The following is a 12,838-nucleotide window of genomic DNA, read 5'->3' as shown; positions in this document are numbered from 1 at the left end:
CGCTTAGAGGTCTGCACGTGGATACTGAACGCTCGTGTCAACCCGCCGGAGATACAGGACTGCAGCATCAACAGCACAGCTCTTTGCTGTTAATGCTCACACCCAAAATCTCAGCTCCGTCCGAGCTGGGCTAGTTTCCCTTATAGAAAAATGCAATTTTGGCAAAAAGGTCCTGAGCAAAACAGGCTCTTTGAACTATTCCAGGTGGTCAGAGTTTGGGTAAGCTGTAATGATCCTGCTACAGAATTTGGATGCTGACCTAAGTCTCTGCAGTGTTCAGGGTCAGCCAGAGTCTGTGGAAGGCACATTTCTTTCCCAGTTTCAACTACTAGTTAAATGCTAGATTAATACCTTCCATCCTACCCTCACAAAAAAAGTGTATCTCAAGGCCTGGATCAGTCAAAAAAAAGGCATAGCCTATTTGTCTTGTTATGGAGTTATAGTTGTCTATACTATAGACATATATATACTATATATTGTACTATAGAAACATGTGTTTCAGCTGCTAGTGTGAGCTTTGAAACATCTTAAAACAAAACATAAAAGGATACGCTATGTGAACCGTGAGGATACAATTCTAGTATGTGGAATTGGCTACTAGAAGCTTGAGAAAAATTGGTTGGGGACCTTTAATAGCAGCAGCCATCCCAACCTCCCCAGCGGGCGCAATTCCAGATAAATTCAAATAAATTTCAAGTAAAGTACACTATTCACCAGCAGGTTTTGTGGTTATCTTAGGACATCTCACTGATACAGATCCTCAGACTACAGTGAAACCATAACAAGGCAGCTGGACACCAGCTCTTTCGCAGCATCAGAGCTGGAGCACTGAATGCCCTTTGGTGTGAACACAGCCACCCAGTGTCCGTGGGAAGGAGGGTCATGCTCACTTTATAGGAGGAACTTCATCTATCCTGTTTCCCAGCTGTGATTCGTGGGACTTGCTCCTTGTGAGGGTTGGGAAGTTGGGTAGCAGCTGAAAAACCTTCCGGCAAGGGGGAGGAGGAGTCCGTGGTGGCTTCAACTTATGCCGTCTCTTGGCTTGGGGAGTGGTTGGTGGAGTGATGGTGATGCTGTGAGGAGTCCTTGGTGTTAACCTTCCACTGTGTGCAGGGAATGCAAAAGGGTCCAGGAGGTTTTCTGCATAGATAGAAGGTCCGTAACTGGAGGCAGGAGACTCTGAAGCTGGGATTGTAGACACCGACACAGACCGTGCCTGCTGGCTGCTGCCCTTGGGAAGGGGCAGCGCAGAGGGAGTCCATACAGGCCCAGAGGAGCAGGGGGACTCGGTCACGTTCGTAGAGCTGTTTTCTCGGCGTGCCTCAGAAAGGTTCATCAGCACATCGTCTCTGAACTCCCCACCTGTTCACCAACCGCAGCAACGTCAGCAATTGATTAAAAAGAAAAGCCCATGCAGATACACACACCACATCGTGCTGCTTTAGGCTGTAAGGTGGTTTTTAACACTGCTTTGCACCTAGCCAAGGTGCGAGCCTAGTTCCTCCTCCCCGACACCCATCAGCTAAAGGAACCTTTAAAGTGAAAATGGAGTAACTACCCTTCTATCTGTAGCTGTGTACCTCAAAACCTAAAAGGGCTCTATGTTCTAAGATGGGCTGAGTTTTAACAGACGGGAGCCCCACTGGAGAATGAACCAGGCACCCGCATCCCACTGCACACCTCTGTGCATTTGGTGCCGATCTGTTTAGGCAAATCTGTGCATCCAGCCTGGCACCCTGTCTGCTTTTGGTCTGGTCTTCGGTAAAAAGAGGGAATTTATCCATTAGCCAACAGAAAGGCCGTTAGACTGGAAATCGGGAGTTTCTGGGAGCTCCTGATACTCATTTGGCCACTTCTCTCTCTCTGGCATGTAACCAGTGCCGAGAACTCACCCGACACCTGGAGTACTGGGGCACTGCTGTTCAGTTACAGGCAGCAGCACTCAGTGCAGAGCTGCTAGGTCTGTTCAGGCTGTATTAGCCAGAGCTGCACCAGGGACAGACAGCTGGACAAAAAGGGCCCATCACATCCTGCTGGGTCACTGGTGCAGCCCAGCACTGCCTGCCACAGTCCCCAGCACTGCAGGTCAGATGGTCCAGTTCAGCTTGTAGACCGATTCTGGGTATAAACGGGGGAAAAGTACAGAGGCCTGCAGGCAGCAAAGCAGGAACGCGCATTATTGGGATAATTTCAGAGGCTGAATTCATCAGGATAACTCTAGATTAATTTTAAGTATGTTCTTAATGACTTAAATCAAGGTGAAAAGTCAAAGCTTCAGGCCTCGATGTCCTGTTGACCAGTCAGTGGTTGAAAAGAGATCATACACTTAGACTTGAAAAAATGCCATTCCTTTCCAGTAAGTGAATGCCATGACTTCTGATCAAAGGCTGGGTCTGCCATGGCATGGATAGGAAATATTTGACAACCCAGGATAAGAAAGATTAGAAAAAAGGAAATATGAAACTGAGCTGTTTGCTGACTTTTCCATTAACTAACCTTTGTGATTTGCAAATGGTATGAGCTGTCATAATACCCACAGGAAACATCACCTGTCAGTGACAGATTGATCATTGCTCAAAGACAGACCTGACGCAGTTAGTACCAGCAGGCTGCAAGAACCACTCTCGTACAAACAGATTTTACAACGCCTTTGAAAACGGCCCAGGGAAGGTGAGAGGGGAAGATGGTGAAACAACGCTCTGGGAATCTTGAGTTTGACTCATCTTCAATAACCTGGTCAGATCCATCTGCATGCTCAACTCATGCATTTCTAATTACCCAGTACCCTTCTTTCCACCATTTCAAGGTAAACCAGGGTTCTTTCTAGCTCTTGAATCTGCTGTTGGAATTTGGCTAATGATCCTATCACTCCTAGCACTCAAAGAAAAAGAGCAGGAGGCGAGCAGTTTTGAAGAGAAGTGAATCAACTGGCACACTACGAGCTACGCAGTGATAAAGAGGTGTCATGTTTTCTCTCCTAAGGCATTAAGCTGAGCAAAGTAGTGCCAAACAGAGTTAGACGTTCTTGCTGAGCTGACAATATGTGGGGATGGGGTTACCTACAAGAAGTCTGGTTGTATACTTAGGCTAAGGATATGTGCACTGAATGATGGAGGATTAACTGCAGCATTAGGGACAACTCTGAATGGAGAGGGAATAAGGATACAGTCTGCTAAGTATGGGAGGATATTTCTACATACATTTATTTCCACATGTTTATTTTGACACTGTCGAAACCAAATCCAATGCACAGCTCTAGATGTGCCTGATTGCTGCAACTTTGTGTACGTACAAGATACTGGCTACAGAATATACCCAAAGACACTGTCTAGAGGTTTTTGCAGATTGTCTCATAGGAAAGGAAGCAGGATGGAGGCTGGGTTGCAGAGAAACTAATTCCACAGAACAACAAGGCAGCTGTACCTGATTCAGTCACCTTCCGCAAGCAGCTCAGTGCCCCATTGAGCCTGGAGCACTCCTCATCTCTGGCACCACAGCGCTTCATTGTTTCCTTCACCTTTGACTCGTTCATTTCTAGTAAGGCATCTAAGGTCAGCTCCTCTGGTATTCTCTGCAGGAAGACAAGGGGATACATTTTTATTAATATACATGTATAAATAAGACTGTCATTTTGTTATTCTGATGTGCTTTAAGTAGTACTGCTGTCTCACTGCCTGGTCATGACTTACTCATTTCAGTAGTGCATCTCCCAGGGGTCACTGGGTCAGTAATGACCATGCAGCAGATCTCGGCAGCGCTCAAGCGCTGCTCTCTCCTCCTACATCATGAGAGCAGGCGTTTCTGTATCACTAGGACGTTACGGTTGTTCTCTGGTATTTAGGTTAGGATTAGAGGTGATTGAAATATTCTTCCCCCTTTGTGGAAAGTTTTCACTCAGTACTTTTGAAGAGCTTCTAATGAAAACCTAACTTGTTCTTTCGGAATAGCAGTCAGAAACAAAACAGGGCTAAAACCTGAAAAAATGTCTGATAAAGATGTTTGGCTTTTCAGTAGGGAAGTGAGAAGTAAAAACAGTGAGGAAGATTACTTCTTCTGTTAAACAAGAAGAAATGTTTTGACAAAGAGATAGTGCCCTCCTCAAGCAATTTTTCCTTCATTAGAGATCAGCCTTGCCCATGTCTTGCTTTGGAAGATATTAGTGCAGAATTCCTTGTACCTCTCAATACAGCAAAGACCCCGAAGTGGTAAGGTTTAGATCGGGCAGACACAAAAGACACAAGAGACTGGAAAGCATGAAGTGATCTGGTATTTCCTGACACAGAGTTGAGCTGTGTCACCTCTCTCCTCCCCCAGTCAAATGTTTCCAGTGTAAGTCTGCAGCAATTGTGGTTAATAAACAAAACCAGGATATTTAGCCCAGATACCCAGGAATTTCCCTGAAAGTTTTGCCTAAACAAACCTCACTGCTGCCTACTCTCACAATGAGATCACAAATTTCACAATAATTGGCCTCTTTCCTGAAGTTTCAACTCCCGAAACTGAGATATATAACAGAGTTTCAACTTTTATTTGAAGAGGAAACTCAGAAGTGTGTCTTGTTGTTTAGAGAATCAAAAAACTTGAAATCCTCTGGGTTCTTAAGCCCCACTTGTGACTATAAATCAAGTCTGAATGTTGCTGCATGTCCTTTAACAATCACGTCTTTCTTAATACAGACCCGTGCCTTTGAGATCTGACGCATGACTCTTGATTTTACTTGTGACAGTGCCAGAAACAGCCCCAACTTTTGGCGCTCTGTAGGTGGGAACACAGAGTGATCCCATAGTTTCCGTTTTTAGTAACTGTTGCGCGGAGCAAAGAAAAAGAATAAATTAAGAAAGGGAAAAGTTGAAGAGATGCATCCTGCATCTTGTGTCACATGCCCCGACCCGGATGAAACACAAAACACAGCTGACTCAAGGAGAGGCCAGGAATGTAAATGAGCAGTCAGCACAAAGTCCGCACTCGAACCAGAGTTCACTGGAGTTTGGGTAGATTTCCTCGTTCATCTAAAATTAATGTTAGCGGAATAACAAAAGCACAGCCCTTCCAACTGACACCAGGTGTTATTATTAATTCCTCTGCACACCTGCACACCAAGATGCAGGAGTAAGACTGCCCCAAAAAGCTTGTTCCTGAATGACTTCCACCGGGACAAAACGCAGGAAGCACAGACTCCAGTGCCAGACATGCCTTCTGGGACTGCTGGCCTGACAGCGCACTCCAAAGGACAAAACCCAGGGGTTCAGATCACCCGAGCTGAAACTGCAACAGGTTTCCACATCCAGCACGCCAGCGGGATGCTAGTACAAGTTTGCTCACACAGAGCCCCAGCCAAACTGGGCTGGTAACAACAGAATTCAACCCGTTTTTTCCTAGGGTTAGTTATTTCCCCCGAATTCCTCTCCCCTGCACGCAGACGGGCAGCTCACAGAAGCATCTTTGTTCGGCGGTATCACAAGGGTGGTTCTGCGATGCGATGTAGGACATCAGCCTCCCAGCGACACAAGCTCTAAAAGGGACCGTGACTAGGGCCCAACATGCAGAGAGTTTCAGTGTAATATGGAAGAAGTTTTATACACCACCGTGGGTGCCTGGATGCTCTGGAGCAGAAGGATGATGTTTCCCCATTAAGCAAAGGCAAAGCCATCATCTCTTAAAAAACATTTATCCCATTTCACGCTTTTACACCGCCTTGCAGTAAGTGGGATCACAGAGATGGCATTCTTGAATTACCCTGAAACGCCGCCACCACTCCCTGCTAAGAGAACAACCCAGATTACGTAGCCGCTGTTTTTAAGCGGCAGCGTCATTCCAGATCCCAGTATGAGCTACCAAGTCACATTACCCAGTATCACATCACTTCCCTATCCTTCACACAACACAAATGTAACCAGTAACTTATTAGAGCTATTAGTAAGTCAATCAGTAAAGTGGAAGAGACCAAGATTTCCTTGGGAAAGCAAAACTTTTCCACCACAGCCAGTTCCACAGCCCAAACTTTAAAGAGCCAGGCAAGCAACTGAAATGCAGGGCCAGCTGGGACGGGACTGGTCACAGCACCACTGGGGAGCTGGTTTCTCCAGTCCCTGCTCTGTGGCAGCACCCAGAGTGGACAAGCACCGCTGATCTGCACCACACTTGGGGTGGTGACTGGCACAAGAGGTATCGAGGCTTGGCAGCAAACAACACCTGGGCTGGCAGAAACGCCAGTGAGCCACAATGCTTTGTAAAAGCAAGTGTGGCATCAGATACTGAAAAATGGCTCTCCCTGCCCAGTTTAGCAATCACGGGAAATTCAGTAAAGCAAATTCTAATAAAATAAATTTAAAGCACCCCAAAGCAGAGGGGCTAGCAAAAAAGGAGGAAACTGGTCTGGCCTGCAAGCCTGTGTCCACTCGAGCAGCCAGGCTGCAGTCAGATTCTCTCCTGTCTGTTCCCCTTTTACAGGGAAGGCAAAGTACAGCAGTCACCTAGGGCAGATGCCTCTGCACCTTTCACAAGAGCCTTGTACCTGTTCAGTTAGTCCTCAGTGGAAGAAGAAATGAGCTATTAAGCCTTTGGACTGAAATAACTGAGTATGTACTGAGTGTGTGCTTCAATTTGTATCAATAAGGCAGAAGTGACTATTTTATCTGTCCCCAAATTAGCCTTCCTGGCTATGCTAGTACAGACGAGGCTTAGCTGAGGAGTTCCTGCTGTCAGAGGAATGTGGAATGGCATCGGGCTCAGCACCCGGTTCTAACAGCACACACACTCACTGCTCCCCGGGCGCTGCTCACAAGCACAAACCCTTGAGCTCACAACCAGTACAGATGCCCGGGAAGGGCAGGGATGGGGTGCTGCAGTCTTCACAGTGGGGCTGGGGTCTGCACAGTTCAGAGCCTCAATGGTCCTTCTCTCGCTCCCAGCAGGGAGCACAACCAAGTGCTTCTTGGCACAGAGGACTTAGCTGTCACCCTTGTCCCACCACAGCTTGATGGTTCAATTCCGGGATTGCCTGTTTGTGCAATGAGCTGGTGTTTAGTGCTTTTCTTTTTCAAAGATCAAACCTGTGCAACCAGGCATCCCCAGCTTTCACTTTTAATTTTATAGCCTTCCTGGTTGTGGACGAAAAAACTTCAAAACAGTTTTTAAAAAATAACAAAATATTCCAAACTGTTGAGTTTTTTTAGAAGTGTTAGGGCATTTTTTTCCTTCGCCTCACTCATTTGCAGGACATAATCTCTATGAAGGGCTTGATGACCCCTAAGCTGACTGGTTTTCCTTCCTTAAGCGGGTCTATGTGGCTGCAACAAAAAGCTGTAATGGTTCACACAAGGCACAACTAAGCAGCAAGGGGCAGCCCCAGCTCTCCAGTGTGAACTTTGCTCAGCATCTCTGGTGCGATCTCACGCAGAGAAACACCCTGACACAGGGTCCAGCCTGCTGCTGGCTTGCCCCCTTCCTACTCCCGCACGGGAAGTCCGATCTACTCTTTTGCTCAGTAGTTTAATTTTAGAAAGACAGAATAGCAAGTTGTAGGAAAGTATAAGTACAGAAAAGGAGATTATATTTAAACAATCCTAGTGACCTTGAGCTGAGAGAGCTCAGACTTTCTGAACCTGCTGCCAGCCCCCATGACACGCGACAAAAGAAATAAGCCTTAAACAGGGTGGGGGTAGGGGAGGGAAGGGAAGTAAGAGGCTTTCTTTAAACAGCCACTCATGTGCTCCACATATGTGGTGGCTTAATATAAAACTGGTCAACCTGATCCCTGTAAGACTGGCCTGATATGGTTTAGCTCTGCATTAGCCCCCCAGCCAACGTGATAATGCTGAGGGTCACTAGTTCAAGATAGCTCTTGAAACAGTTCAGTTGCTGCTGATGCTCTGGCTCAGCTGTTGAGTTGGGGAAGAATGTCCCCTGTGAAGCACCCTCTCAGAGGAGCATAGGCTGGGCTCCAAAACCTCAGTGCAAGGGCAATGTAGGGCTGTTGCAAAGTGGTGAGTCCCAGCCTTCAGCACTGAGAGTGAGAAATCTGGGTTCAACGGGCCTCTCTCTAGCTGCTTCTTCATGGGCGCTGTGGCTTTAAATAAAAAATGACTGAAATAATAAGGTCGGACTTTAAAAAATACAAAAACAAACAAACAAACAAAAAATAGAGAGAAAGAAAGAGCAGGAGAGACAGAACCTGCTTTCAATCTTTCAGCACCTCAAAACTGCCAGGAAAATCTAAAGCTTTACTCACCACACATTGCTCAGCAGAAGTGATGCTAAAAGGCCCAAACCAGAAAATTACTTCTCTCTACAACAGGTAAGAGGACTGCTTGACAAAGCCCTCCTGCTTATCAGACACACAGATTGTGCTCCTCGTGGTACCCGTGTTTAAAGGAGAGAAAAGTAAATCACTGTGTAACCATGAAGCCATCCAATGGTTAGCCTCCATTAGTCAGGGTGAAGAGTTCACAACAGTGTAAGAAGGTCTTTAATCTTGTCTGGTGTCCAACTTAAATCCCTGAAACATGGCAAAAATGCTGGTATCTAACACAGTGGATGGGTTATTTTTGGTAAAGATTCCTCCTTGCAGATAAGCCTGCGGAGCTAATGCTGCTGCTAGCACTCTGTGAAATCAGTCTGACCTGCTCCTTGACCTAGTAGACATGGCTCTTCCTATAAAGCTGGACAGTTGTCGAGGCCCCAGATGCCTCCTCTTAAATCAACACATACCCTCACCAATCACCCTCCCGTAAAGCAGCAGATGCTAGAAGAGAAAGCCCATTACATAAGGTGCTTAAAATTCCCAGTGATAGTTCTAAGCAAAGCATGTAAGGATGCTCTTAAGAACATCTTGTGCCTGCTAGTTGTTATTTTGCCTTGGTTTTCCAGTGTCCAGTGAAGAAGCTACTGAAAAATTACTGTATTATTAGATTTCTGGAGATTTTAAGGGCATTCTGGAAAGCCTCTCACGTGAAATTTCTAGCTTGCACTAAGCTGTGAGTATCAGCAGGCAATGGTTTCGCATAGCATCTCCCTCCTCATCTCCCACAACACATGAGATGGAGAGGAGCTCACAGTCTGAGGACGCTCCCAGTCACTTTGCTCTTAGTGGACAGGACAGCTGCTGTCACTTACTGCTCTGTGCGAAAACAGACGTAGCATTTGCAGTGTTTCACTGCAGATCCCAAGAGGTGGCACTAGCCTCGTGCTGGCCTCACACCACGAGCCATTCGCAGGGCACAAGCCTGCGAGGGGCACCTGCACCCCCAGGCAGGGGAAGGGAACCCTGGCAGTTGTAGAAAATATTTTCCAAGAGCTGTTTACACCAGGGAGGGGCCTTCAGCTGGAAGTAGGGATGGAATTTTAGATCCAGGAAGCCTGCAGGACACAGTTAATTAGCACAGACACAATTAGCACATTTAGGATCTCTACTATCTGTCAGTCCAGTCAGAGCCTCTGCTGCCAGACCCATGGAAATCCCCAAACAGCCACAGTCCTTGTAGTCTGTTCGTGCAGATATGCTGACAGAAAAAGATGAGAGGATACAGCTGGGGAAACCTGATAGGCTTGGGCAGAGCTGCCTCTTCTAGTCCCCCGACCAAAGTAAGGATGTGCACACATAAACCCCACACATTTCCTCCAGCAGCTGATCAGCTCGATCTGCTACGAGCCAGATCACAGGCCAAGCAAGTACAACCTCCTGCCATGTCTCCTAGAACCAGCCCTACGCCAGTGCCTCCTCCTCTGTAATGTTCACAGGGGCAGCAGGAGTCTTTCAGTGGGCAATTCCTACTCAAGGCCTGAACCTTTCCTGCTCTGCCTCCCAGTGTGCCACACGCTGCCCCGGCCTGCTCAGGAACCACTCTCGACTACTTACAAGAAAGTAGGTCTTTGGCATAAAGGCTAAGTGGGGAACAAGACAAGTTTCACAGGCAAACAGGAGGTATCACCAAAAAACTAGACACATTAGGAGTCAAATGCATTCCCCAAACGGAACAGCCGTGCACAGTCCCAGCCACAGCACCGTTTCATCTGCTCCACATTGTTTTCCTGGTGGCAAAAATCTGCTTATAGCCAGGCTTTGCCCCTCCCTGTGCATGACAGTTATCTGCTCCAAAAACAGCTTCCAAACTTGATTGACTGGAACCCCTGCTACGCGGGGAGCTGGGCTGGTTCAGACATGTCTCAGAGGATGATAAGGAGGTGACTATATTCTTAAGTTACTTTTTATGATGGTGACAAGTTACATGTGGAACAAATACGATAGTTCTATTTCTGGGAAGAAAACGGTAAAGCCAACAGAGATTTTTTTTTTTTATCTCCTCTTTTGGTAGACGTGGCCCAAGCTCAGAACTCAGTAAGTAGCTCTGCAGGAGACTTCTTCCAGCAGCCTTAGAGTGGGGACAGCGCTTTGTTCACATGCCCCTTCCCTCCCACTTCCCCTTCAATTCTGGACTCCAGCTCTCAGCCGGAGCAGGACACTCTGGAAGTATTTTTACACTTTCCTAGGTCCATTTTCAGAGCAGCTCTCACCCACTGGAGACCACTACACAGCTTAAATGTATCTTCTGTCTGTAAGGTTCCTTCTCCTGTCTTTTCTAGTTCTCAGTTCAAGCATCTCTTTTCCCAGTTTCGGTCCACCATATTTAACCATTTATGCATCGGTTTTGGTATTAAACTACCTGTACCCAGTGCTAATCAATCTCTAGGACTCCTGGCCAAAAACAAGGACTCAGGCATTTCCTAGTAAAATACTTTAAAAGAAAGTTACAGAACAGTATTAGCTCAGCTCCAAGGCACAGCCTGCTCCACACTAGCCCCCGTTTTCTATGATAAAAATCTGTCTGGCAACTGATTAGAGGAACAATAACAAAGAAACAGAAATAGCACAAGTTGGGGTGGGGGTTCAAAGCTTCCTTACCCCTCAGAATTGTGTGTTCCCAGAGAGCAAACCGGATCACAAACTCGAAGCCTGGATTCACCACCTACCTCCAAGCCTGCTAGGTCCGCACAGAGCAGCCCTTTCACGCGACGCAGCATGACCGGCTGACTGTTATCCACGTCCACAGGAGTTTTAGCTGTTGCCCAACGCCATAAACAGTGCATTCTTACAACTATAATCTCTTCCAGAACTAAAGCATTTTACAGGCAGTCATTATTCTTGTTTAAAATACAGTTTTTCAAAGAAAGAAAGGAGCCCAACAAGATGACAGCAATTACAACAGCAAGAGCTTTCAAGCTTTACAATGTCTAGAGCAAGTCACTGAGCAAAAATAGTCTTCACTCTGGACTAGAGGAGTCAGCAGATATTCTAAATTAGAGCCGGTGCTCTATTTCTGACAGGAGAGCCTGGGAGCTTCTGTGCTTCCCTGCATGGCAGCTTTATTTGGGAGAGGACTGGGGGGGAGAGAGGGGAGGGGAAGAGGGAGAGAAAAAGAGTATTGTTTCTGTAACCCTGAGCTAAGAAACTGCTTGCAATTAGGCTGGTTTTCAAAGGTGTTATGTCACAGCTTAGCACAATCTTGAAATACTCCCTCCAGCAACACTAGGAATGCAAAGGGAATCAGAACCATTTGAAAAAGTGAAAAAACCATTAACTCGGGCCTTTCTCCTCACTGGTCCCTGACAAGCAGTGGGCCACAGGGGAGTCCTCTACCCTCTCATGCTGTTTCTCTTTAGATCTCAGAGGTGACCAGGCAAGAGCTCTCTTGCAGCTTTCTCCAAGACTCTACCGGTACCCGGCAACCTCTCCAACTAGTTTCAGAGCTTGAAAGCCTCAAGAAGAGAGGATTGTGCCACATGAATACGCCATTATAACACCTGTGGGCTTCTCCTTCTCTCTGTAGCACTGTTTCGAAGTATTAAGAAGGCAACCCAGTATAAGTATGTCAGTTTTACAGTGAGCTAACGGTATATGAGAGATGGGAAGTCATTCCCCAGTGCACCTTGTACATCAGCCACAGAACCAGGTGTGGGACTTGAGCGTTCCCATTTCCACTGTCTGACCTGCTCAGGCATCGCTTTAAAGGCTCCCTAGCCACCTCTTTCCCCAGTCATGGCACAGGCAGCGTGCATAAAGCCATTATGTATTTCTTAATAACTAACCTATTAAAGCTCTTTCTGTCAGGGATTTCCATTTGGAAAGCGTTCAGCTGAAATGCAGTTCACACAATGTATGAAACCTAAGCAACAGTAGGAATGATTCTATGATACCTGTAATATTTCTGAAAGACAGCTCGTCACAGACAAATGTCTCCCCTGTCCTGCTGTCCACGCCACACACCACAACAGTGGCTGCATTGCTGCTTTCTAAGCAGTGAAATAACAGGGCAAAAAAAACCCCTGCAAGAACAGAGCAGTTTATTAGCGCAGCTATTCCCATTTCCCCAGATCGCAGCCTGTTCCAGCATGCCAAAACTAATTTTAATGATCTAAAGGGTGTTGCAATTCTCCTGCCCAGCTAATATAAACACTACAGAAGCTGTCTGCAGCTGCATGAAACAGATGCAGAACTTTTAAAAAATAACTATGCACTTGGAATCACAGAGGAATTTAAACGCTTGGTACATCTCTTATATTGCTGTCCCAGAGAACAGAAAGAACATGGTTCATTACAGTGGTCACTGCTTGGGAGGGGGTAGCAAGACAGCACAAATAAAAACAATAAACAGCTGGAAAATGTTCTCTTCCTGCCTTAGACCAAAACCGAATTTATTCACCCTTTTTAGTGACCGCACATAGGGAAGGGCAGTCTCAACCCTGTTTGCTCCCTGAATTAGCAGGATGTGGCAGATTTGAACTGTCCACTTCCCTCCCTCCCTTCCCCCCCCCTTCACCTTTTCCCTCCCCCCAGTTCAGC

The 12,838-nt window shown here is 46.6% G+C and overlaps 1 protein-coding gene across 1 annotated transcript in view; it reads right to left on the bottom strand.

The window, feature by feature from the left end:
* Window positions 1-11,245, bottom strand: part of KSR1 (kinase suppressor of ras 1) — a 23,037-nt gene extending 11,792 nt beyond the window's left edge. Inside the window, exons 1-3 of the mRNA XM_010139437.1 lie at window positions 10,969-11,245; window positions 3,424-3,571; window positions 891-1,362 (exon numbers count right to left, since the gene is read on the bottom strand). Of these exons, the coding sequence (XP_010137739.1) occupies window positions 891-1,362; window positions 3,424-3,571; window positions 10,969-11,085 (737 nt within the window). The 5' untranslated portion in view covers window positions 11,086-11,245. The remainder of the gene's footprint in view (window positions 1-890; window positions 1,363-3,423; window positions 3,572-10,968) is intronic.
* Window positions 11,246-12,838: the final 1,593 nt, after the last annotated feature.

Source organism: Buceros rhinoceros, unplaced genomic scaffold (assembly GCF_000710305.1).
Source record: "Buceros rhinoceros silvestris isolate BGI_N320 unplaced genomic scaffold, ASM71030v1 scaffold23447, whole genome shotgun sequence".
Classification (NCBI taxonomy): Eukaryota; Metazoa; Chordata; class Aves; order Bucerotiformes; family Bucerotidae; genus Buceros; species Buceros rhinoceros.
The sequence above is the reverse complement of the archived record's forward strand: the minus strand, read 5'-3'. Positions and strand labels throughout refer to the sequence as shown.